The 24,328-nt window shown below is 40.5% G+C and overlaps 2 protein-coding genes across 4 annotated transcripts in view; both read left to right on the top strand.

The window, feature by feature from the left end:
* pde4a (phosphodiesterase 4A, cAMP-specific) overlaps positions 1–9,192 on the top strand; it is a 69,198-nt gene extending 60,006 nt beyond the window's left edge. For all 3 annotated transcript variants that reach the window (XM_033644398.2, XM_033644399.2, XM_033644400.2), the window contains 7 exons: positions 605–703; positions 797–961; positions 1,257–1,356; positions 3,357–3,511; positions 3,632–3,754; positions 8,154–8,336; positions 8,564–9,192. In XM_033644398.2, the coding sequence (XP_033500289.1) occupies positions 605–703; positions 797–961; positions 1,257–1,356; positions 3,357–3,511; positions 3,632–3,754; positions 8,154–8,336; positions 8,564–9,070 (1,332 nt within the window). In that variant the 3' untranslated portion in view covers positions 9,071–9,192. The remainder of the gene's footprint in view (positions 1–604; positions 704–796; positions 962–1,256; positions 1,357–3,356; positions 3,512–3,631; positions 3,755–8,153; positions 8,337–8,563) is intronic.
* Positions 9,193–13,968: 4,776 nt separating this feature from the next.
* prkcsh (PRKCSH beta subunit of glucosidase II) lies at positions 13,969–23,829 on the top strand. The gene is made up of 18 exons (XM_033643694.1): positions 13,969–14,021; positions 14,364–14,520; positions 15,267–15,383; positions 15,578–15,673; positions 15,760–15,817; positions 15,950–16,067; positions 16,581–16,710; positions 17,210–17,294; positions 17,870–17,948; positions 18,079–18,162; positions 18,244–18,405; positions 18,503–18,596; positions 18,978–19,047; positions 19,207–19,296; positions 20,736–20,810; positions 20,914–21,013; positions 21,126–21,285; positions 23,601–23,829. Exons 2-17 carry the CDS (start codon positions 14,433–14,435, stop codon positions 21,270–21,272), a joined length of 1,593 nt encoding a protein of 530 aa, XP_033499585.1. The 5' UTR covers positions 13,969–14,021; positions 14,364–14,432; the 3' UTR covers positions 21,273–21,285; positions 23,601–23,829.
* The last annotated feature ends 499 nt before the right edge of the window (positions 23,830–24,328 follow it).

The following is a 24,328-nucleotide window of genomic DNA, read 5'->3' on the forward strand; positions in this document are numbered from 1 at the left end:
ATCAAACAGCAACAGACTAGCACAGACACACTGAGGTTTTCCTCCAATTTTAAGTTCATCAGAAAGCGAGGGGCTTCCTAACCACACTGCAGTGCCACGTCAAAGTTAAAATAAAACTATATCAAGCTGAAGCTGATCAGAAAGAGAACCGAGTCCCTTTTCTGTTGGTCCACTTTTTGGTGCACTTTAAGAGAACTGAGGTTAGTTTGTTTGAAAAGGACTATTTGTGAAAACACCCATAGTCTTCCCCTTTGATACTGTATGGCCTGTATCCTAAAGTTCAATAAAGAAATTGAGAAAACTGCTGGCATTGGTCCATGACATCAGAGCCAGAGCAAGCGCTTGTTCTTTCTCATTGTGGAAAAATGTTTTGCTGTGGAGGAGAAACCAATTTCTCCACTGGCAAACACACCACAAAGTCATGTAGCCATAAAACATGTTTCATGCTGCATGTCTCAAACAACCTTATTCTAATCTAATCCAAAGAATCTAATCCAAAGAACCCACCACTGTAGTGTAGTGCATCTTTATGGGTGAATTTTGATGGCAATGTGATATAGATTGTTGTACTGATGTGTGTTAATGTTCTCTGTTGTGCTTTCAGGAGCTGAACGACTTGAACAAGTGGGGCCTTAATATCTTTCATGTGGCAGAGTTCTCAAATAACCGACCCCTCAGCTGCATAATGTTTGCCATCTTCCAGGTGAGAGACAAAGACACACTTCGCTTTAACTCACAGTGGATAATATAGTGTGTATCATGTAGCGTGACTTATCTATGACTGTCTCTGCTGCAGGAAAGAGATCTACTGAAGACCTTTCGGATCCCCATCGATACGTTTGTCACCTATGTGATGACCCTGGAGGACCACTACCATGCCAATGTGGCCTACCACAACAGCCTCCACGCTGCAGATGTCACTCAGTCTACTCATGTACTGCTATCCACACCGGCTCTAGATGTAAGTACCTCTATACGTCTGCCACTACACATCCAACTTCACATGCACAGACTTTGACAGATACACAGAATTAACCCAGTATAATTAATACCTAAAATAATAGAGCTATAGTTGCATAAATGTTTAAGGTCTATTCATCTGAGTTTATTTGATTTATTTACAGATTTATATACAGAGTATTACTTTTTTGGTTAATGCTACAATTACTGGGCCAAATAATTTCTTTGTGTGTAGAATACAGTGGTCAAAGGCACATTGCAAACAGCAGTTTGACTTTTTCTCTTAAATTTCACAGGCTGTGTTCACTGATTTAGAGATACTAGCTGCGTTATTTGCTGCTGCCATCCATGATGTGGACCATCCTGGAGTGTCCAACCAATTCCTCATAAACACAAGTGAGTTGAAGTGAGATTAAGACACAAACAAACATGTGAAATATGAAAAGAAATGTAGGATGGGAAAAAAACAAAGGACATCATGATGGCAAGAACAAACAAAAAGCTGCTTTTGTGTAAAAATCTAAATGGCTCAGGCTTGAGTACACCTGCACAACAAAGGGACGAAAGCTATAAAAGACCCAGTATAATGATGACAGGTCTCATGTTTTCCCAACTAAAAGTCTCTGATTTCAGAACGACCATGAGGCAGGTAGCTAAGATCCACTATGTAAGAATTAGATGAGGCCACTTTTCTGGGTTAGCTATTCTGATAATGCCTGTCATTCATTGTCTTTCTCCCCAGCAAAGGTTTGTCTTAATTGTTATTTTTAAACTCTTATTTCAAGTATCTATCATGACAGTGTTAATGTACATTAGGGCAGTTTTATGTTTCCTTTGCCTCATAATAAAATGCTTCCATCCTCTTAATCATATTATAACTAATCACAATGCTGCACAGCACTGGAAAATTAATTTTAGGCAACAGTGCTGTACAGACCATTATTAACTGAGATGTGTGTACTTGAAGTGAAAGAATTTTAAGTATTGACATTTAGAGGCTCTAAACTTGGTCTGTGTGGTTATTTTAAAGGTATACTATGTAGGATTGTCACTTTCTGTTTGCAAACATGTTAGGGTGCTTTCAGACCTAGAGTTCTCTTGCTTTGGTCCGAATCAGGGACTAATTTTGTTACACAATCACACAATTGCCTAGAGTTGGTGCGTGTTATCACGGCAGCATTTACAAGTGGACCAGATAAAATGTCTGTGTGAGAAAGCTGCTCTTGATTGGTCAGAATTTCCATGTGGGAAAAATCCAGGAAGTAAACAAAACGTTGAAGAAGAGTACACTTGCAAGATAAATGCACCACTTTCTAATGTCACAATGGAGGGACAACTACGCAGGTTGATTTTAGCGTTGGTCATCGTGGACTATATTGCTGTCATTGTTCATTTTAGTCAAACCATACAGTTTGAAAATGAGGCGCAGCTCCAACTGTTTTGATGCATTGGATGTGCTGAATGTGCATATTAAGGCAGTACAGGAGGAGGTGCACATTAATAATCCTCCAGGACTGTAACATGCTCATGTTTAACCCAAACAATGTGTCATGTGACTGCAGTTGGTTCAGATCGAGGTCGGAACACGTTCTCACCACAAACAAACTGCACCAGAGTTCGTTTCACCTCGCTATGTCTTTTTTTTTGCGCTGTGTCTCCTGGGTGCCTGCTGGTTATAGTCTGGCACTTGGTCGCTACCTTTTTGTAAAGCCTGTGTTCCTGTGGGCTCCGGCAACAGTAAACCCCTGAGCTTGCCTCAGAAAGTCTAAATGCACAAACCTACTATTTTTAAATATCCCATGGAGAGAGACTCTCACCGCAGCCTGTTTTATTTTATTCAGAAAATGTCGGCGTGCAGGTTCGTTCTGCATACGATAAACGAGGTGCAGACTTCCATCTGTGTCACCTGTAATAAGGAAGTACAGTGAGTGATGGACAGAGCAGTGACTGACAACAACCCTGACCACATTTAAGAGTACTGTTTGCAGTGGAAACGCTGAACGGACCTAGGGTCTAAGTACCATGTCTCTTTTGGTTCCAAAGGTACCATACTGAAAGTGTTTGGTGGAAATGGGCCTTTTTTGCCCTTGGTGCTGCAGTCATCCTCAGTTTCAGTTAAAAAGCACCCTTTTTGCTTGTGGTTGTATTTTTTAAGCACATTAATCTGTTTAGTGTGTAAATTGTGCTTTCAGTTGTTCTAAATGTAGATATTTGACTCTAAAGCTTGATTTGAACTCTGCCTCTTCCTTACATCAACTGAGTGGTTGGATATTTTAGAACACTGCCACCACAGTCTGATTCTAAAATGGTGATGAGTTGATGTGTTGATGGGGTGATGCAAATCACTGTATGTGTTTTTGACTCACTCTGTATGTGTTGTATGGTGCTTCCCTCAGACTCAGAGCTAGCCCTGATGTACAATGATGAGTCTGTGCTGGAGAACCATCACCTAGCTGTGGGCTTCAAGCTGCTTCACGAGGACAACTGTGACATCTTCCAGAACCTCAGCAAGAGGCAGAGGCAGAGCCTGAGGAAACTTGTTATTGATATGGTGAGTGTTGACGGCACTCTGATTCTGAAGATATTCCTTGTCTCCTACAGCACCACCTCTCTGTTCTCCATCTCTCTAGTTTTTTCTTCTCTAATGAACTCCTCTCATGTTTCTTCCCAGGTTTTGGCAACAGATATGTCGAAACACATGAGTTTGCTGGCAGACCTCAAGACTATGGTGGAAACCAAGAAAGTGACAAGTTCTGGTGTACTGCTGCTTGACCATTACACTGATCGGATACAGGTGAGATCTTTCACTTCATTTACAAGACACTTCAATCAGCAGCTGAGCCATTTAGCAGATGTTCTGATTCTGAGTCTGTCACAAAAGAACTGAGCATTACTGAAGCATGGATCTGATGTATCCAATAAATAAATTCAAGGGTGAATTCACAAAAGGACTGCACGGCTTTTGCAGCTGCTAAACCTGCACAAACAAGACAAAAAGAAATGTGTAATTCTCAAAGCACTTGCAAAGGGTGAAATGTATCCAAATGTAACAGTCTGATTCACAAAGATCAGTGCTAACAGACACGAAGTTACACTGAAATTATGAGCATCTTTAGAAAGCTGGTGGTAACTGACTGACTAACTGACAGACTGGAATATTAATAAATCCTAACTAGTTTCTCTCTGCTATGTTTAAATTCCTTGCTTGAAGTTTTGAGGAATGTCTCTGCACTTTGTTAGCCAGGACCTTAAGCTCAGTCTGAATTGTAATCAGACGCAAAAGGCTGCAATACTTTATGGGCGTGTGTTTGTGCTGTTCTATCAGCGGCGTCACATCTTTTCTGAAGTGAGCCTTGAGACAGGCAGATAGCGGTGGCAAGTATTGCATAATTCATGGTGCTATCAGCGGCCACAGTGCGTTCTTTGTGAATTTGCCTGTTAGACTGTTAAAAAAAGGGGGTTGTGTTTGAGATAAAGGCTCGGCAGGATGTAAACACTGCTTTGGCTAGAGTTGAAGTGGAGCTTACAGCACAGTGTAGGTGGCTGGACAGAACACCAACTCAGATGAAGACTAGTTGATACTCCTGCATCAAAATATTGCACCCTTGCAGGACGCGGCTCGTACGTGGGAGATATGTCCTTGTCATAACTTACATGCACCTCCTCAGAATGTCATGGCATGTAGTGGCAACACTGGGTACATAGTCTCATGTAGCCAGACCTATCTCCACAGCACTGTGCCATAATTTTGGTATAGGAGGGAAATGCTCTGGGTTGTTTGTGTTTCTCTAAACCAGTCACAAGCATCTTGGGTGGTGCTAAGCTCAGGATGCAGCGACTGTGCCCTTGCAAAACAGTAGCATGAATGTAGTGGATGGGAAGGAGAATGCTGGCTGAAATTGCTGCCCATTGGCATGTGTATACCCACAGTCTACATCCAGTGAGTCAGATGACTGTGCACATGGACACTACAAGAACTTGTCTGTCTGGGCTTTTTTTGTATTTTCTCCAACCCATGACCACTGCTGGTAACATTAATAGATAGTTAAGGCAACACATAGCAGGAGGTAGAGCCACAGGATGTGCTGCTGATCCACATCTAGAGGATTTGGTAATCAAAGACTTTGCTTAAAGGCAGAATGTATAGACTCATAATCCCTCTCAATCATCTTTTATTTAGTGTGTAGCGGTGTCTCCATCTGCAGAGACCCTGCACCTGCCTGTATTCACTTATTTTCCTGTGTTCTGGGCGTTTCTGTGTGTCAACCTTTGGGCAGTGGTGTGTAGACCCCTACTCAACAAATGCACGCATGGTGTAAGGTCAGGACTCTTTAAAAACATAGCGACCAGGTACCAGATCATAAGCATGCGTCCAAGAGGAGCTGTTGAGCCGGGGAGGATGGGCAAACATTAAATGTTGTGTTTACAAATCACAACTGACAAATCCTACTCATCCTGCCTTTAAGTACTTGATGGATGAAGTAGGTGTCACTTTGTTTTGTCAATGAAGACAGAGAGATGTTGCGTGGGGTAGTATTTTGCTGAAAGCAAGAGCTGCTCAGTATTATCTAAACTGTGTTTGATGGACTGGATGATGTCAGCCAGGCATGTAGAAATATATTTGACCTGAGTGTCATAAATTTGAATCAGAGGTTCATGAAGACGACCATGGGAAGGTAACATGCCCAGAGACGCAGAGACAGGAAGGAGTGCAGCGTTGGTTCAGTATGCCAGTTTGAATCCTGAATGATTGAGGTCCAACAAGTGTTTTTATGGGAAATGTCTGATTCAAGAGTTTTGGAAGGGAATTTAAAAAACAACACTAGTCTGTTGTTCTTGACTGTACATAGGTGATGAGTTCGTCATTAGCATTGGAGAAATTAGGTAACTTCAAAGTACATAGCCAGATGTGGTTGCTAACACCACCTGAAAATAAGTTTCTGCACCTTTTTGCAGGCAAAGGAGAGAACAATGTTGAAGTCCCCATAAAACAAAATTCATTTTCCCTGTTTTTATTCTGTGTCCCTGTGTTAATTGATCATTTATCTTTTATTATATGACAAATATATGTCAAAAAGTCAGCATCAGATGATCCCTGTCTTTTCTTTTCAGGTGTGTTTACAAAAGTTCATCCAATCAAATGAGACTTTGGACAACTAGTTAGCCACACTAGTCATAAAAGACCGCACTTCAGTGCTTGTGGGTTGTAGTAGCTAACTGAGCAATGACAAGAGAGATAGGAAGATATGTGTGTTTGTATATCAGTTAGCAAAACCTTTGTTTTCATTTCCAAAACAATGTGTTGGAGGTCTTATTCATTCAGCTCTCCCTTGTCGTCCTCCTCCTGACTTAACTTCGAGGGAGGCGTGCGTGGTCAGTCCGCTCAGCAGCTGACTTAGCTGTAGCTCTGTATTGTGCTCACCTGCCCACTTTCAAACGGTCTAATCAAATGCAAAGGATGTGATTGAAATCCCTGTAGGAACTGTTGCTGCATTCACAAGCTCATTAGATAGTCGCATCTCTGAGATGGGAAGTTGTTCTGCCAACTGTGGTGTGTTCATGAGCTTGTAAGTTGTGATATGGAAAAAAAAGGATGCTACAATGAAGATGTTTTGTATTTCATTGCTTAGAGCATTTAACATCCCAGTGAAGATTCATGTTGCTATCTCATTTTGCTGAAACAGTTTGAAGCTTCATATTACAAAGTAATTTTGTGCCAAACTTGTTGCTGCACCAGTGCATCCCCTCAACCTTAAAATATTGCTCTACCTGACCTGTTATCAGTGTTCATGCTAATAAACATTCATTAATTCATTTTCCGTAACCGCTTATCCTGTTAGGGGTGGCGGGGGGCTGGAGCCTGTCCCAGCTGACATTGGGCGAGAGGTGGAGTACACCCTGGACAGGTCACCAGACTATCACAGGACTGACACATAGAGACAACCATTCATGCTGAATTTAGAGTCCCCAATTAACCTAACCTGTGTGTCTTTGGATTGTGGCAGGAAACCAACATACCTGGAGAAAACCCACACTGAAACAGGGAGAGCATGCAAACTCCGTACAGATGGTTTTGAGTCCCCCACCCTGGGTTCGAGGTTGAACTCTCTTGCTGTGAGGCGACAATGCTAACCACTGCACCACTATGCTAATAAACAACTTTTCTAAATAATCTAGCTCACTCTACGTGAACAACAACTAACAGTTGCAACCTAATACCATAACCATAACAAATTACATGTAAGCAAAAAATTAATATGCAATATGCGAATTAATAAAAAAATGTCTTAACATCAAGCATTTATTTTCGTCCGCCATGTTCCCGGGTAACAGAAAAAATACATCTGTTTGGGAGTACTGAGCATACGACTGGATAAATGAGACTTTTTGCTGTTGTTCAATGTGGACCCTGATTACTTTATTCAATAAGAATATTTGCCTTTTTTAAATGCTGTGTTTACCGGAGACATGCCAAAATCAAGGTAACAGGTGGCAAGTTATTTATATACACATGATCATTTTGCAGGTGAAGTGTTCCTTTAATCCTTTGAAACCTGAGCAAGTTGGCTTTATTTTTTTCAAAAACGCAGGAAGAAGGCAACGAAAGAAGAAGTGACTCAAAATATTGCAAGAAATTAGTAAAAAATAAAATAAAATAAAATAAAAAGTAATTTACTATAAAAAGAAACAAACAAACAAGGAAATGACTTGGGAAAAAAAGTGCTTAAAAATTATAACAATTCTTTACCATATATTTTTTTCAATTATTATTTATTTTATGTATTTTTTTATTTTATTTTATTTATTATTTTATTTATCTTTTTTATTTTTTTTTTTTAATTTTTATCTTTACCATAATTTTAAATATGTAATAATGATTATAAATATAGTTTTTCCCTATTTTTTTTAAAATAATTTTCTAAATCTATTAATTTATAATTTGTGGGACATTTCCCGCCAAGTTGCTCATTGCCTTTTTCCCCATGCTTTTGACAGAAATTGCCATTTGCTCGGATCGGAGTTCAAAAGTTTATAAATTTGAGAAAGGTGTCTGAAAGCAGCACAAGAAAAGTAATGTAACATCAGGTTTCAATGGGTTTAAGGCAGATGACCTCCATGCATTCTGAATTCCATCTTAATAACTTTGCATATAACCAATATAGTGTGTTACATGTGACCATGTATTTGTGCAGGTGTTGAGGAACATGGTGCACTGTGCCGACCTGAGCAATCCAACAAAACCCCTGGCTGTGTATCGACAATGGACGGAGAGAATCATGGAGGAGTTCTTCAGGCAGGGAGATAAGGAGAGAGAGCGAGGGATGGAGATCAGCCCCATGTGCGACAAACACACTGCATCCGTGGAAAAAAGCCAGGTAAATGATCGGCTCAGGAATATACACACGTGTGAATATGATTCTGTGCACAACTGGATAAGTGTTAATGCTGTAGGTGTGGTGATAACCACAGTGCAGAGAGCGACCTGTCATCTCTGATCACAGCAGTCGTCCTCGTACATTTTTAATGCTGATTCGTAGGGAGTGAAGTGACACCACTGTGATTTATATGATGTCAGTCATACTCTTTTTTTTTCTGGGTGCAGGTGGGCTTTATCGACTACATTGTTCACCCACTGTGGGAGACATGGGGCGACCTTGTGCACCCTGATGCCCAGGACATCTTGGACACTCTGGAGGACAACAGGGACTGGTATCAGAGCACTATCCCACAAAGCCCCTCGCCACCTCCCGTGTGTCAGGATAAGGAACTCAACGCCTGCATTGACAAGTTTCAGTTTGAGCTCACCCTTGAAGACAGCTCTCAGGCAGAGGAGGGAGACGAGGGAGACAAGCCTACGCCAAATCATGTGGCAAGGGACTGTAGTCAGGGGGAGGAGGAGGAGGAGGAGGGTAAAAAAGAGGAAGATATAATGGCAGAGGAGGAAAACGAGGACATAATAGAAGAGGAGGACGAGGTGGCGATGGAGGAGGAGGAGGTGGAGGAGGAGCTGAAAGCTCACTTGGAGGTGAGATCCGAAAAGGAGAGACTTTCTGACACAAGTCCTGTAGAGGAAGAGGAGGATTCTTCTTCACAAGCTGAAGATACATGAGTTCCGCTCCTGTATCTCACTCCTCACTTGCACACATTATCTTGTTCATCCTTTCAATGGCCAAACCAAGAACAAATAAGACTGCAATGACAATACAGACCTTTAAATATATTTTTCAAAAAGGGAATAAATTAAAATCGCTTACAGAGAAGGTAATTACACAGCAACTGTAGATTTGGAGTGGTCACAAGTCCTCCGACTGATTTCACAACGAACTTTAGACTGAGAGGAATTAAGGAGAGCATTAACGACGGGGCAACTGAAGACAGCGTAGCACTCTGGGACTGGAATGCACACACACAAATGCACATAAAGTGACACACATTGTAGAAGCAAGTCATGTAGAATACACCAATTCAGTGTGTGTACATGCATGCGCCAGCCATGCAGTATAATTGGAACGAACCCCCCCTCCTTTCTTGCAAACACGCACACTTGACTGTATGTTTGTATGTGTGCATTTACATGAGGGACACTGATCAGTAATGAATCTCTTTGGAAAAAGCCATCTCTTAATGGAGTATTAACTAGTCAGTCAGTATTAGTAATTCATGTTCGTTAGAACCTCAACAGAAACTGTTCTCCTCAGAAAAGCTACACATCCGAGTGACTTTTTTTTTTTCCATTTCTGTCGGAAAGAAAAATAAGAACATCCACAGAGTTGGAGGAGGAGAGAGGAAAATACCGGAAGGAAAAAGAAGATGCTGCGACGAAGGGGCCGCCGGGTCCCATACCCCTTTTCCCTTTACGAGGAGAGTGCTACTGGTGCAAGATGGCTCTGTGCCTTTCTGAAACACCAGCTTCCTGAATGGAGCTGTCGTGAAGCAATGCATTGTGGGACAGGAGTGTCTGATTTTGTTATCATTTTTTGATTGTCTCTTGTTGAAGATCTCTCTTTACTGTTCATGGTATTGTGGTGTGTATATCACACGTACAGTTTCTGTGGTGATATGTTTTTGAGCTGTAAGTCTTCCTTTTGTTGCTCTTCTGGTAATATAATAACTCAGAACTCTAGATGCAGAGCAATCACAACCACCACCACCACCACAACCACCAGTGGACTCTTTCCAGCTTATGGTTTTTTCTTATTAGAATGCTTTTTTTAAACTTTCTGAGAATAAGCCATGTGATGCTTTGAAGCATAAGTTTTGCCTATTTTCTATTTAACAGTTGCTAAATACGTTGAAGGGATACAGAATTATTTCATCAGCAGAACAAATTTCCACTCGCCATCTCACACCCACTTGCACTGTGTGGTTACGTCTCCTCATACACAAATGATTCTCACCAAAGTAAAGGATGAGATGCTTCAGTGGGTGAAGTGATTTAAAGGAACACGAATGAATAAGAAAATCAGGGAGGCAGATGTCAGGGGAAAGAAGCGTGACTTGGCCAAAAGGTGGTCTGGCAGTCCCTAATCATCCTTGTTATGTTTGATGCTTTTTTGCCTTAATGTCTGATGCAGGATACATACCTGCCAGTATGTAGATTTATAAGATATATAATAGATATCCTAGTATATTTATATCACGTCTGTATGCTTATTTCTGTGAGTATCAGTGTGTCTTTACACAATGTATCCAGCATTGCATTCGGAGGGGAAAGAGAAACATTGCTGCCAATTAGCTGTTATGTTGTTGCTGTGCTCGGACCAACATAAAGAATGTTTTTTTAATCAGGAGGGTAAAATGACTATCTCATAGATACCTGGGGGCATGCAGGAGGAATGAGAAATGGGAGTTAAGATTGTGTGGGCGGTGAGAATGAATAAGGGTGTCCTTTGTTTGAATCGGACCAGATATTGATTTGTTGTCATGATGGAGTTGACGCGTGCATGTGTTTGTTTGCGTGGCTAATTGTGTGGTCATGAGTAAGCGAGTGAGTAACAGAAAAGAGAGGGCAGGATACTGAAAATGTTGTCATATGTGTCATTGTTCCCTCACTGGCATCGCCACATGTTGTTGAATGGTGTTAAGGATTCAATCAGCACAGCTTAAATAGGTCACAGTTTGTTTAGGTGTTTGTTTTTCACAGGGTAAAAAAATAATAATAATAATAATAATAATAATAATAAAAGAACATGAGTGTGGTTCTTTTGAAGGGTAAGAGCAAGTTTCTGCAGGTCAGTAACTGAGCTTATCTGAAGACACCACAGCTCGGTGCAACAGAAGCCTGTGTGTTTGACCTGCTCCGTCGCACCACGGAGCAGAGCTGCCGGGCCACCACACAGGCTTTCATCTTGTCGATGGGAATCCAGGATTACTATTGCAGTTACTTACATAAAAAGATTCCCATATGCATCGGCCTTTTACTTTAAAGATGTTGCTTTGTTTTTGTGGCTTCTTGTTATGTCATAAGCTATAAAAACATTAATATTTAATTGCCATACAAACACGATACTGTAGCAATTGTTTCTTATTAAGGAAATTATTCAATTGATTGATTGCTGCCATTCTTTTTAAATGATGAAAAGAAAACCACGGGAAGTGTTTTCTTTGAACAGTTTGTGTACAGTTTATTTTTATATCATTCTGGTGGATGGTCTGGAAAATGAATCACGTGTTGATGATATAGCTATAAGCATTACCATTCTTGTATATAATGTAATATTGGATTGTAAATTATAAATTTATCCAAGTCATAATGATTGACGAATAACCACTTAAGGTTGTTAAGTGAACCACTAAAGCACTGCAGGCCATATCCTCACCTTTTTCATTCTCTGGTTATGTTTTCGCTCACTTGTACTAACATGTTTTTTAATTGTCCACATTTATTGTTAAAAAATCAAATTTGTACCAGCACTTTATTTCGTCAGGTTTCGGGGCAGACAGTGTGTTTCAGGTAGTGTACAATCTGTGCTGGTGGTTTGGTCATTGGCGGTCACCTGTTGATTAAATTCCATTGGGCCAAATCACAAACCGTCATCGTGCAGTCGTCAATGTTAACCCCTTTTCTAGAGGCATAATCAAACAAAGAAGTCATTCTCTATTAATAGTCCATGTGAGATTGAAGTAATTTGACCGAAAAGTCAAATGTAGGCTGATGATGTCACATTGGATGTGACACGATCAAAGGAAATAAATGTGTCCCTATCAAACGTGGCCATTTATAGTCCTATCACCACCTCTATTTCTTAGTAACTTTAATCACTAGCCTGATAGCCTAAATGTCCGTCCAGTGGTGGCCTAACTAGCTGGTTGCTGTCAGGTTATTTTGTCACAGACTGACTCCCTCTGTGAATAATACTCTGGGCTTTAATTCATGTGTTTGTTCACAAGTAAGAAAGATTATTCAAGGGGAAAAAAACAACATGAAATGATTGTAATATTTGTAAATGATCTTGCTGTAATGTGTAAAATGTGTCCAAGTTATTTTTTATTATATTATTTTTATGAAAGTTTTTCCTCTTAACAGAGCTGAGGTGTCATTTTGTGAATAAATGCATTTAATAAGCAAACATCTATATATAAAACAATATTATAGTATATCAGTATATTTTTCTTTTATTTCACTGTTCGGTACTGTAAAGTGTGTTAAAAATACAAATAAAGTAAGATTTTTATATTAAATGCAACACCATTGTCATGTTCGCTGTCATTACAGTTTCATTGTATGTTCGTCCCGTTTGGTAGTTTGTCACCAATTTAAGTGTCAGCATTTCACATGCTGGGTTGTCCATCTTGTCCCATTCTTGTGAACATGGTATCTCAAGAACGCCTTGAGGGAATGTCTTCAAATTTGGCACAAACGTCTACTTGGACTTAGTGATAAGGTGGTCATAGGTTAAAGGGCAAGGTCACTGTGATGTCACCCAGTTGTTTGTGGACTGCTGTTTTGAAGCGTCAAGTTTGGCATCCCCATCGTGTTTTTTTTGGAGCCAGAAGTGACTTTATTTGGATCAGAGGGTAGAACTGTGGAGGAGCGAGGGGTGGATCTGACTCATAGAGTGCAACATCGCACATCATTCTCGTAAAAGCAATATCTCTAGAACACCTTGAGATCATTTCTTCAAATTTGGCACAAACGTTCACTCGGACCCAATAATGAACTGATTAGATCAGATTAGGTCAAGGTCACTGTGACCTCACAAAACATGTTTTTGGCCATAATTCAAGAATTCTCACACCAATTATGACAACTTTTTACACAAATGTCTAATAGGATGAAATGATGAAGTGATGACATGTTGTGTCCAAAAGGTCAAAAGTCAACTTTACTGTGACATCATAATATTCTGCATAAAACACTTTTCTGGCCATTACTCAATATCATATCTTAGGAGCAGAAGGGGAGACATTTGGTCTAATACCGAACTGGTGATTCTAATTTTGGGTGCCCACCTTGGAACTGTGCTGATTGCATGAATCTTCTGTGCTTCCAGGGGGGAAAATGTGTGTGAAGCATCCATGTTTTCACAGGCAAGTGCAACTTGACTGGTTTGCAGAGGCATACAACCTAATAAATTAATATTATTATTATTATTATTATTATTATTATTATTATTATTATTAATTTATAACTCAATGGGCTAGAAGTGTAACCTTATTTTTATCTATAGCAAGTCCAGAAAGACTGTATTATGACCTAGGTATTGCAGCCACCTTCCCTTGATTTTTAAAGACATTTGTACTATTTTTAAGATACATTTAAATGATAGTGCAGTTTTAAATTAATATTTGTACAGTTGAACGTTATTTACTTGTTAGTTTTTTCGCTGATATTGAATATGGTGTAAGGATGACAGTATAAACAGTGATGACTACCTGCACCTGTCTGGCATGAGATGGCTGCATCCTCCCCAGAATCCTCTCCTTCAGACGGGTGTCACGGCTCTCCACCAATCACAGGGGCTAAACAAAGCGTCGTCCAATCAGAGCGAAACAAGACAGTGCGGGTGGGGATACACGCATGCGCTTTGACATTACGGAACTGGACGGAGTTTTGACCGGTAATGATTAGCTGTTAGCTTGTTCTAAGAAAAAATAAATTTAAGTTTTCTTTGTCTTTATCCACTCTTTTAACTGTATATACTAGAGGTATTGTGATAGTATTGTCACGGCATACGTAGTCTCGGTGTTTTTTTTATTTACGTATTAGTTTAGGGGTTGCTTTTAGCTAAAGCTATAGCTAATTGCGCTAGTTAGCATTGATTTGTTAGCTGTCGGCTAACTAATTAGAAGTCGTCGTGTACCGTCGTGAAAAAAAGCGTCGATACTTGATGTAGCTTTGTCGCTTTTGTATTGTACAAGATTATCGGTTGTTACAGAGTGCTTCCTGTATTACTCTGCAGGTTGTGCGTGGTTGAGGCGGTTCCAGTGTATCTTAATCTTCCTGTATCCGGACCCTGTGTGGAGCAATCATGATGCCCTGTCAGTACCTGCTGCTGTTGCTGAGTGTGGGAGTCTCAGCAGTGGAAGTCCAACGACCTCGCGGTGTCCCCTTGTCAAGTAAGCATTTATGATTTAATTACAACCAATAAGACCGATCCATTAGCACAGTTTCCTCTGGGGTGAAAGTTCACAATTAGGTCTCTGGAGTTTTACACTGTTCATTTATTTGTCATTTTACAACACAAGGGTGCACAATAGTATGTAAGTCATAGCCCACACACACTACACACACACACAACATATCGCTCCTACTATACTGTATCTTATATTCCATACCATACAATGTTAATACATCATGTCTTACCACATCATATACTATATTTCTGTTTTGCTATATTAACACAGACAGCACTAAATATCATTACTTAATTACTCTGTATTATTTGGGTGTATGTTGTTACTATACCCACTGCTATTAATCATATCGTGTCACTTTACCTTGTAAGTTGTCTCTTTGACTTAACCTCATAACTTTGTCTTTATTTGCTCTTGCACAGTTTGTGTTTTCACCTCTGCTTTTATACTAGCAGTGTAGACCTCTTATTTATTCTTATTTTTATTGTTCACTTCTCTATTTATTTCTGCTTATTTCTTTGTTTGTGCTGCTACGACACCTGACCTACCTCTGGGGATCGATTATGGCTTATCTTATCTTAACATATATTTAAATATTCAAATTAGAATAGACTGAAGTGTAAGAAGATAAACATTATATACAGTTTCTTATATATATACATGTATACTTAGAGAGACTTTAAAAGCTGTCATGGCACTGACCTGTTTTTTCTGTTCAATCTGTAAAGAGCGGCAGTTCTATGAAGAGGGCAAACCTTTTACTTGCCTGGATGGCTCCCGCACTATTTCCTTTGACAGAGTGAATGATGACTACTGTGACTGCCAGGATGGCTCTGATGAGCCAGGTGCGTATATCCTGCATGCTGAAAATTCCTGTACTACTGTCTAGTGCTATTTTTTTCCCACAGTTCACTGAATCAAATAAAATAGTTGCTAATAAATGTATAGGAGGCCTAGTTAGTTGGTATGATTCTCACAATGCCAGGTCTTGACGATATCAAGCAGCGGTTTTTATATCTGACATCACAATTATTTGCAGGCACTGCCGCTTGTCCCAATGGCAGCTTCCACTGCACCAATGCAGGTTACCGACCAGGCTTCATCCCATCCTCTCGCATCAATGACGGAATCTGTGGTAAGAGTTTTAAATGGTGCTGACTATCTCTTTTCAGGTGTGTTGTACAGTTAGGATGTTGTTTAATGTCTATGTCTTTTGTACAGACTGCTGTGACACAACAGATGAGTACAATAGTGGTGCTGCCTGTCAGAACACCTGCAGGTGGGAATGTTTTTGGATTATAACTCTAATAACTTGTGCATGCCTCACAGTCCAAACTTGATTTCCCCAGTGAAAGATGAAAGAAGATGTTAAATGTTTTGTTTTGTTGAGTATGTCTTGTGTTATTTGCAGGGAGATGGGGCGCAAAGAAAGGGAGAGCCTGCAGAAGATGGCAGAGATCGCGAAGGAGGGCTTTCTGCTGAAACAGCAACTTATCCAAGAGGCCAAGAGAGGCCTTGAGGATAAGAAGGTGCGAATAACGAGAAAACCTTTGGTATTTGCAGGAATAATAATCAAGATCCAGAGCAATGAAACATGGATTATTGCAGCATCAAATTTGTTTTTATATAGAAATACTGACACTTCAGTAGAGACATTTAAAGGTGTCAACACAATCATTGTATATCTAGTTATGCCACCAATGTTTTGCTAACTATACACAGAAAAATAAAAGCAGTAGTTTGAGTAACCTAATGTTAAGCACACCCCACTCACTCACTCAGAATAGGCCTGGTTCACATCCAGAAAATAGATGCTGGCCATCTGAAGTCTCTTGTAAAACACAAACAAACAATTCAGCTAATTTTAGAGTAACAAAAGATGCCAAGTCTTCCAAGTTGTTGGTGAGTTTATTTGTGGCACACTGTTGTTTATCCTCCATATTGCCTTTTCGAATGACAGTGTTTCATAAATTTAGTGGCATTCCATATATATGTCGGTATTGTGTAGATTGCTTAATTTAAAAAAAAAATTGTCTCAACAGGCCAAACATGCAGAAGTTCAGGCCAGTAAGAAAGAACTGGAAGATAAGGTGGAGGCTCTGAGAACTGTAAAGGAGACCGCAGAGCAGCCAGAGAAAGAAGCCAAAGAGCGCCATCTGAAGGCCTGGGAAGGTAAATTAGGATGTGAAAGCATATCACCATCTACCGTTTGTACAGAGCATCACATTACAGATAGTATAGACAGTTTTATTGATATTTTTTTTAGCTCGACCAGTGGTTCTCAAACTGTATGGTGGGGCCTCCTGGGGGGGCATAGAGCCACTGCAGGTGAGGCGTGGATGACCAGGGATAAAACATGGAGTGACAGCTGAGTGAATATGATTTATGTAGGAAAAATAAACGAACTAGAGTTTGCTGCTGGTACCATATTTCACCAAAATTCAACATGATTCTTCTATATTAGAAGCCTGAGTTTCCTTGATACCACTTACCAGTACACTAGTAGCACTCAGAAAACTTCCCTGATACAAGACATTTAAACCTAAAGTGTAAATTCTGTCAAAAAGTGTGTGTGTGTGTGTGTGTGTGTGTGTGTGTGTGTGTGTGTGTGTGTGTGTGTGTGTGTGTGATCAGAATCTCTAATGACTCAAAAATGTAATTTCTGATTCAGAACAAAAGGCTGTTCTCCAAATGGAGAAGGACAAGGCTAGAATGGCTGAGGTGTTTCTTGAACTGGATGACGATGCAGATGGCTTGTGAGTATCAGCACCCTCCAGATTTATTAGCACCCATAATGAGGGAAGGCCGTGTTGTAAAGCTTATCAGAGACAGCTTTAAGAGCAAAGTCAAGTGAAGTAGTGCAGAGAAGAAATACGGCATTTGTAAATCTGGAGCCATATTTATTTTAAGTTGTCTTGTTGCTCTGTATGTTATTCATTGTTTATTCAAAGTGCTGCCACACAGCAGACTTAAAGGTTCAGTGTGCAGGTTTAGACCTGCTCCTTATGTAGGTACAAACAGCTCATTCTAAGGTAACTAAAACACAGTGCGTCCTAATTTAGGTGATATGAAAACACAGGTATGACTATTATATACTGTTTCTGCCAGTAGATGTCCCTAAATCCTACAAACTGGACCATTAAAATGCTATAGCGACCACCTTTTTTTCTGAACAAAAGTGTCTGAGAATGGATTATTAACAGACTGTATGTTCATGCCTTTCATGTGTACATTTTGGCTGATCATTAATATGATTGTAATTCAGTGTTGCTGTAGTTGGCCTTGTTGTTACTACGACTCAGTGAATGATTTACTGGTGTGTTTGTTTCAGTGTCTCAGTGGCTGAGCTTCAGTCCCACTTGGAGCTCGACCCAGATTCAGATGCTTCATTCACAGAAGCAGAGGCTCTGGTAAATTATATTTTTAAGTGTTCCTGATGTTAAAGTGATGTTATCAATAAATATAAGTATTTCAAAGATGGTTGCACATCTAAAGGAGCTGAACATATCAAAATGTGAATATTGTCTCTGGTTTGTGTAGGGACTATTGGGAGGAGTAGACAAAGTGGACACCGTAGCATTTGAGTCTATTTGGAATAACATCAAAGACAAGTACATATCAGAGGTAAGAACAGGATTATTCCTCCAGTAAGCTCGGTGTATGAAAGCCTCGACTCATCTAAAATTGCAGCTTTCTTGGCATCAGGCCAGTGCAGACACTCCAGCACCAGCAGAGACTCCACAGGAGGAGATCAGGGAGCCAGTCTCCGACAATGACTCCGAGCCGTACCCTGAAGATGACATCCCAGATGAAGAAGAGGACGACGACGAAGAGGACGAAGATGATGACCAAGATGAAGACTATAAGGTAAGCCCACTTCTCCTTCTCACCTTAAAACTTCTGCTGGATGGCACTCAAGTTTATGTTAGTGAGTCATTTTTTTTTCTCTGTGTTTGATATGCAGAGCCCTCCTACGATGCAGACCCAAGAAAAGAAGGATGACGATGATGAGGGGACTATGCCACCCTACGACGAAGAAACGCAGGGCCTCATTGATGGTAAGCGTGTGTATAAAAGTGAGTGACTCAGCCAGTCCTCGGCTATGATTAAATGAGTCACGCTGTGAAATACTAAGAGGAAAAAAGCACAGATGTGACTGCTTACCTATTAGTTTGAATTTTAATGTGCTAACTTGAAACTCATCAGTCTTTCTGGTAGTGCAAATAAATAGTTAATTAGACGGACAATGTGATTCATTTAACAGATGTGTTGCTTTTAAATGACAGAAATTTCTCATCAAAAACATCAACAGGAGGGCATGAGTGGCTCACACTTTATGTATATGTGTGTGTATGTGTGTACATTTGCTTACATGTATGTATGGGTTTGAACCAAGCTTAGTTAAAGGGTGTATTCAAATTTTGGCATCTGATTCCCAGCTGCTCAGAAAGCCAGGGATGCATTCGATGAGGCTGAGAGAGTTCTCCGGGAAGTTGATGATCAGATTAAGTAAGTACTAAGAATATGCCTTTGCCAATAAGGCAATCAGTGTTTGTTACCACAGCTGCAACTTCCAACAGCTGCAGTGGATTATTTTGTTGCACAATCAGTGTGTTGTTAGTAACAAGAAAGATTACATTTTGGATTTGTTTTATTTTTTGTCTGCAGGAACCTTGAAAAGGAAATCTCCTTTGACTTTGGACCCAATGCTGAGTTTGCCTACCTCTACAGCCAGTGTTATGAATTGACAACTAGCGAGTATGTACACACTCTGACTTAAAAAAAATATATGACTTGTGTTGTTTAATTATTCTGTGTGTCTGATGTGCAAGCAAAAGGCACACTGGTTGCTGTTCACTGTACTTATTTCTTCTTATTCTCCATCTTCCGTATGTTTTTTTTTTTTTGCCATGCCTACTAAACCTACTACTACCACTATTCCTGCTACTACTACCTCAAATACAGAAATGATGGGAGTATTTAACGATTGACAGCTCCTACATTTGAAAATGTATGGAAACATTATATATCAGCATCTTCAGTGAAGCCTTGTGGTACTCATAGTAAAAGCTATTTCTTCATTCTGACTCAGTGTTTGAGTTGAGAGAGTATTTTGGATGAAGATCACCCATGGTGCTTCACGTACACCTGGATAAATAGTACATTCAGCGTCTGGCTACTTAGACCGCTTAACTCCCAGTGTAATATCCATGCTGGGTCCTCTCATGAAACCGTTTTTAATGTCAGCTGTTTCGTCCTCTCCTTGCAAGACTTGTCAAACAGCAGCTCCACGGTAGCTCAGCACAGCTGTAAAGGCTGATTTATGGTTGGCCGCTTGACACTTTTGATGAGTGTTGCCCGAGAGAAATTAAACAGTCGCGCACAATTTTCAATTTATGTTTAAGCTAAAGGTTTTGAGTTGTCTCCATAGCAACAAGACCCCCCCCCCCCCCCCCCCACGTTTTTACGATCTGAGTCTATTTCCGTCGCGTTTAGTGAAGCGTAATCTGCACAGACAGCTGTTTAAATTACACAGATACCCTGCTGTGTATGTGTTTTTCATTTATTAACCATATCTACATTGACTGATCAGCTCCCAGTCTGTCTGCGAGCTGCAGATTCCCCTCACTCTCTACGGCGGGCTGGGAAATAAAATCAATAAATACAAACACTGTTGATCTCTTGCCATGGTTCCACCATGAAAATTATTTTGGTTGAGTAATTGTCTGCAGTCAGTCAGCCTGGTGAAGGCAGCTTGACTGGCCGCTGTGGATAGAAAACTACTAACTCAACGGTGATCATAGTAACACCACCAATAACATTGCACAACAAAATTTCACGTTGTCTGCAACATAGGAAAATTCAAAGAAGAATATCATGCAACACTTTTTTCCGTCAAAAAGCAACACTCATCAAAAGTGTCAAGTGCCCTACCATAATTGAGGCTTTAGTCAACCCAGGTCTTACTAATGGTATTAACATGTACTTCCTGTATATACCTGTTTTGACAGTGGCCTTTGCTCAACCATTGTATTTTCTCTGTCTCACTGACATGCATACATGTGGCCTTAGTACTTGTAATATTAATATTGGGATGCAAACAAGTATCAGGCACACAGTCAAAATATTCTCAAGAAATGTTCTAGTTTGTTGTAAGTTCCTACTTCTGAAAGACTAAGTTCATCTTTTGCTTTCAGGTACATCTACAGGCTCTGTCCGTTCAACAGAGTTTCCCAGAAACCCAAGTATGGTGGATCAGAAACTAACCTCGGGTGAGAGAATATATTATGTTGTTTCTTACTGTTTTGTGTAATATGCTGTTATTTTTTTACACACTTGACTTGTCCCATGCTTTTCATCACTTGTGCGCCACAGAACATGGGGACAATGGGCAGGTCCTGAGGATAACATCTACTCTGTGATGAAGTATGAACATGGAACAGGGTGCTGGCAAGGCCCTAACAGATCTACCACGGTGAGTCTCAGGCAGTTAGCCCCGACTTGATCTGTTTGTACTCCTGGTTTTTCAATCCTTTAATGTTTCTCGTCGGGCAGAGCACAGAAAAAACATATCCTTTGTCTTTCAGATTAAGTTAACATGTGGAAAGGAGACAGTTGTGACATCTACCTCAGAGCCCAGTCGCTGCGAGTACCTAATGGAGTTTACCAGCCCTGCTGTCTGCCAGGAGCCTCCAAGCCTGGATGCAGCGCTTCATGGGCACGAAGAGCTCTAGATCCATTTGATTTGTGAGTAGTTCTAACTTGTCTGTGTTAGTTGGAAAACCTTTAAAATGAATTGAGACAATCTCACGCTGTTAAGTGTGAGGGCACATACAGTATGGTCTGCTGCAGGACCACATCTTTTCCCCTGTAGGGTCTTAAATTGGTCCTACAATTGGGCCAAGACTGTGTAGAACAGTCTGTTTTTTTGAACAGAAAATCTACTGCACCTACAGTGTCCATTTCTAAATGGTGTAGACACCTTCAAATGCATGTGGAGGGTTAGCGTTGCAGCATTTTCAGGCAAAGGAAATCCCCTGTTCAGTCACAGCTTCCCTTTAGAAGAACAGCAAGACAGGAACAAGAGCAAGGTAATGGCAACTTTATTTGAGATCATGGTAGTTGTTAAGTTGATAGAGGACTAAGAGTAAATGAATGATAAGAATTTATTCATGTAGTATATGGGTGAAAGCTGTTCCTTTGGATAAACTGGAGGAACAACATTGTAATGTATTCTCTTACTGGTACAGTATTGCATCCACCCTTAACTGCAGACATCTTAACTTTAGACATCTTTAGAGGTTTGTGACAGTTCAGCCATTTGCACCTCATGACATTTTCACTAAATATGTCTGTAAAATTAATTTAAATGGAAAGCATTTCATACTACATAGTCATAGCATGCTTTATGTTGCGCATCTCTGTAATATCACTGTTACTGTTGCTATAGACTGCTATAGCTGCAGCTATCATTTTTCCAATCCACTTTAGATGTAACCTCGCCCACTTTTGCATGAAGAACGGCCTGATAATTGTCTGCCAGCCTACTGCTAGCCAGCGTTAGTGACAGAGCTAGCTAACTAGCCAACCCTTGAATGTACCCCACGGTCCCTCCACCTCACTCCCTGCCGCTCGAAGACTACAAAGCCAGAAAGTGTGCTTGTCCGGCATTGAGTTTCTTTTCCCTAGGATGGTGAAGGCTTGACCTGCCCTTCTTTGCCTCTGACTGGCTTACCCTGATATTTTTTACCATTATCAGTGTCACTCGTCATGCCTAAACCTAACCAAACCAACCAATGAAGGCAACGAGTATTAATCAGAAGGAGAGTAGGTTGGGTCCTGCCCTCACCATTCTAGGAACCTAGAAGATATCTAGTGAACCGGCAGGGAGTCAGGGTGTCATCTTGCCCCTGAGGGTCCATTTAAGTGGAATATGCAGCTATAGTAGCTTGGAAAATAGCAATATGGGTAGTTAAAGGGAAACTGCTGATTTTCAACCACCTCTGTATCATTGCAGTGTGGACAGTGTGTATGGTGGAGTTCCATTGAACTTTTGTTGCAGATGAGCAGGGAGCCTTGGGTTCTGGTGGCATTTTAGGAAAAAGCCGAAAACTGTTCATCTGCACACATACTGTGATGACAGAGCTGGTTGAAAGTCAGCAAAATTTCGCTTCACAGCTGAACCAAGTAGAAATCAGCCAGCCACTGTTTGTAAAAACAGGCGAACACAGGGGAGACATATACACATGTGATCAAGACAGTTACATAACGGAGGTAGAGAGGCATCGAAATCCAACGTCCTGCTTCTAAGGAGAGGGATGAGAGAGGTTAGAGTTCCTCAATGTTTTTGGCAAGGGTGGTGTTCACAGCCACTGATGGACTCAAGCTGTGCTTTTTCACAAGGCGTCCAGCTATAAGACACCTCTCTGAGCCAGCAGCCGACTTCCTGTTTGCCACAGCAGTAGGCTGGCAGCCAATCATCGGGCCTTGATGTCTGGCAGCTAGCTTTTGTGATGCAGAGGTGGGCGTGGTGTCATCTAAAGTGGGTTGGAAAAATGATAGAATCACTCAGGCCTGATGCTGCACAGAGTGAATAGATATCAGGTGTAGCTTCCCTTGAAATAACCAAGGATCATAATAGGCTACTGTAACTTATTTAACTTTTCAAATGGGTTTGGTGTTTTAAACTCAGAGTCTAGAGTATTATAGTAGCTGTGATTGATGGTGTTATTGTAGACAGGGTCCCGAACTAAGTTGAGCTTTATGATAATGATGTAGTGGATGACTTTTGGTCTGTTTAAGCAATTGTGGAGGTGAGAGTGCCTGAAACAACAGAATTAGGGTTTTTTTTTCATGTGTCATGGACCTAAATAAGCATCTAACCCCAAATGTGCTGACTCAAAGATAACACAGGAAGTGGATACATCACTGGTGTAAATGCACAGTCATTGGAAAAAAACTCCTCCAGGGACTAATTGCAACTGAATTGCCCTTCCCTATAGGAAGTCATGACTTAAGCTAACAAGCCACTGAAGTGAATGTGTTTGCGCTCACTCTTGCAGGTTGTTCGTGAGGGACCACAGTCACTGCAGCAACATGAAGTTGCCATGCTGTGAGCAGCACCACCTTGGCGCCAATTAACATTTGAGAGTAAACGATGGAAATTCCAATGAGTAGTTACCTTGTCTACACATCCAGCTTCCACTGTACCTGTTGTGTTGTTTCTCTGATTTGTGTCAAATGTAGTCATTCCATTGATTTCAAATAAAGTACATTTTATCATGTTACAAACTTGTGTCTGTTTTTTTAACTCCAGATAAAAGTTATTTATCTTATAATTTAGCTGTCAATGAATACTGGTGGCTTCTGAATAAGGTGCATGCTATTTTAGATTATTCGCATCTAGGGTAAGAACAGTCACACTGCAGCTATTTGCCTATTCACACCCATCCCTACAATATGTTAGGGTTAGGACAAAGAGGTCATGGTCTGGGCTAGTAGTAGCTAATCTTGGATATTGTCTGAGATTATAGTGGTACATTTAGAAGAAAAAACTCACAATGTACTACCAGAAAATCAGGTGACGTAGCAACACAGTCTGTGGAGGAGGTCGGATGATTGAGTTAAGTGATTAGGGGACTTTCACAGATAAGACTGGGGTTTGAGTCCTTTGTGAGTCAACAATGGATTGTATTCTTTAGACTTGATTTTTTATTTTCAGTTTCAAGGATAAAGTTGCTAAATGCACATTGTGTACCTAAACTTTAGCTGAATACCTGAACAGACCCGT

This window comes from Epinephelus lanceolatus, chromosome 18, assembly GCF_041903045.1.
Source record: "Epinephelus lanceolatus isolate andai-2023 chromosome 18, ASM4190304v1, whole genome shotgun sequence".
NCBI lineage: Eukaryota > Metazoa > Chordata > Actinopteri > Perciformes > Serranidae > Epinephelus > Epinephelus lanceolatus.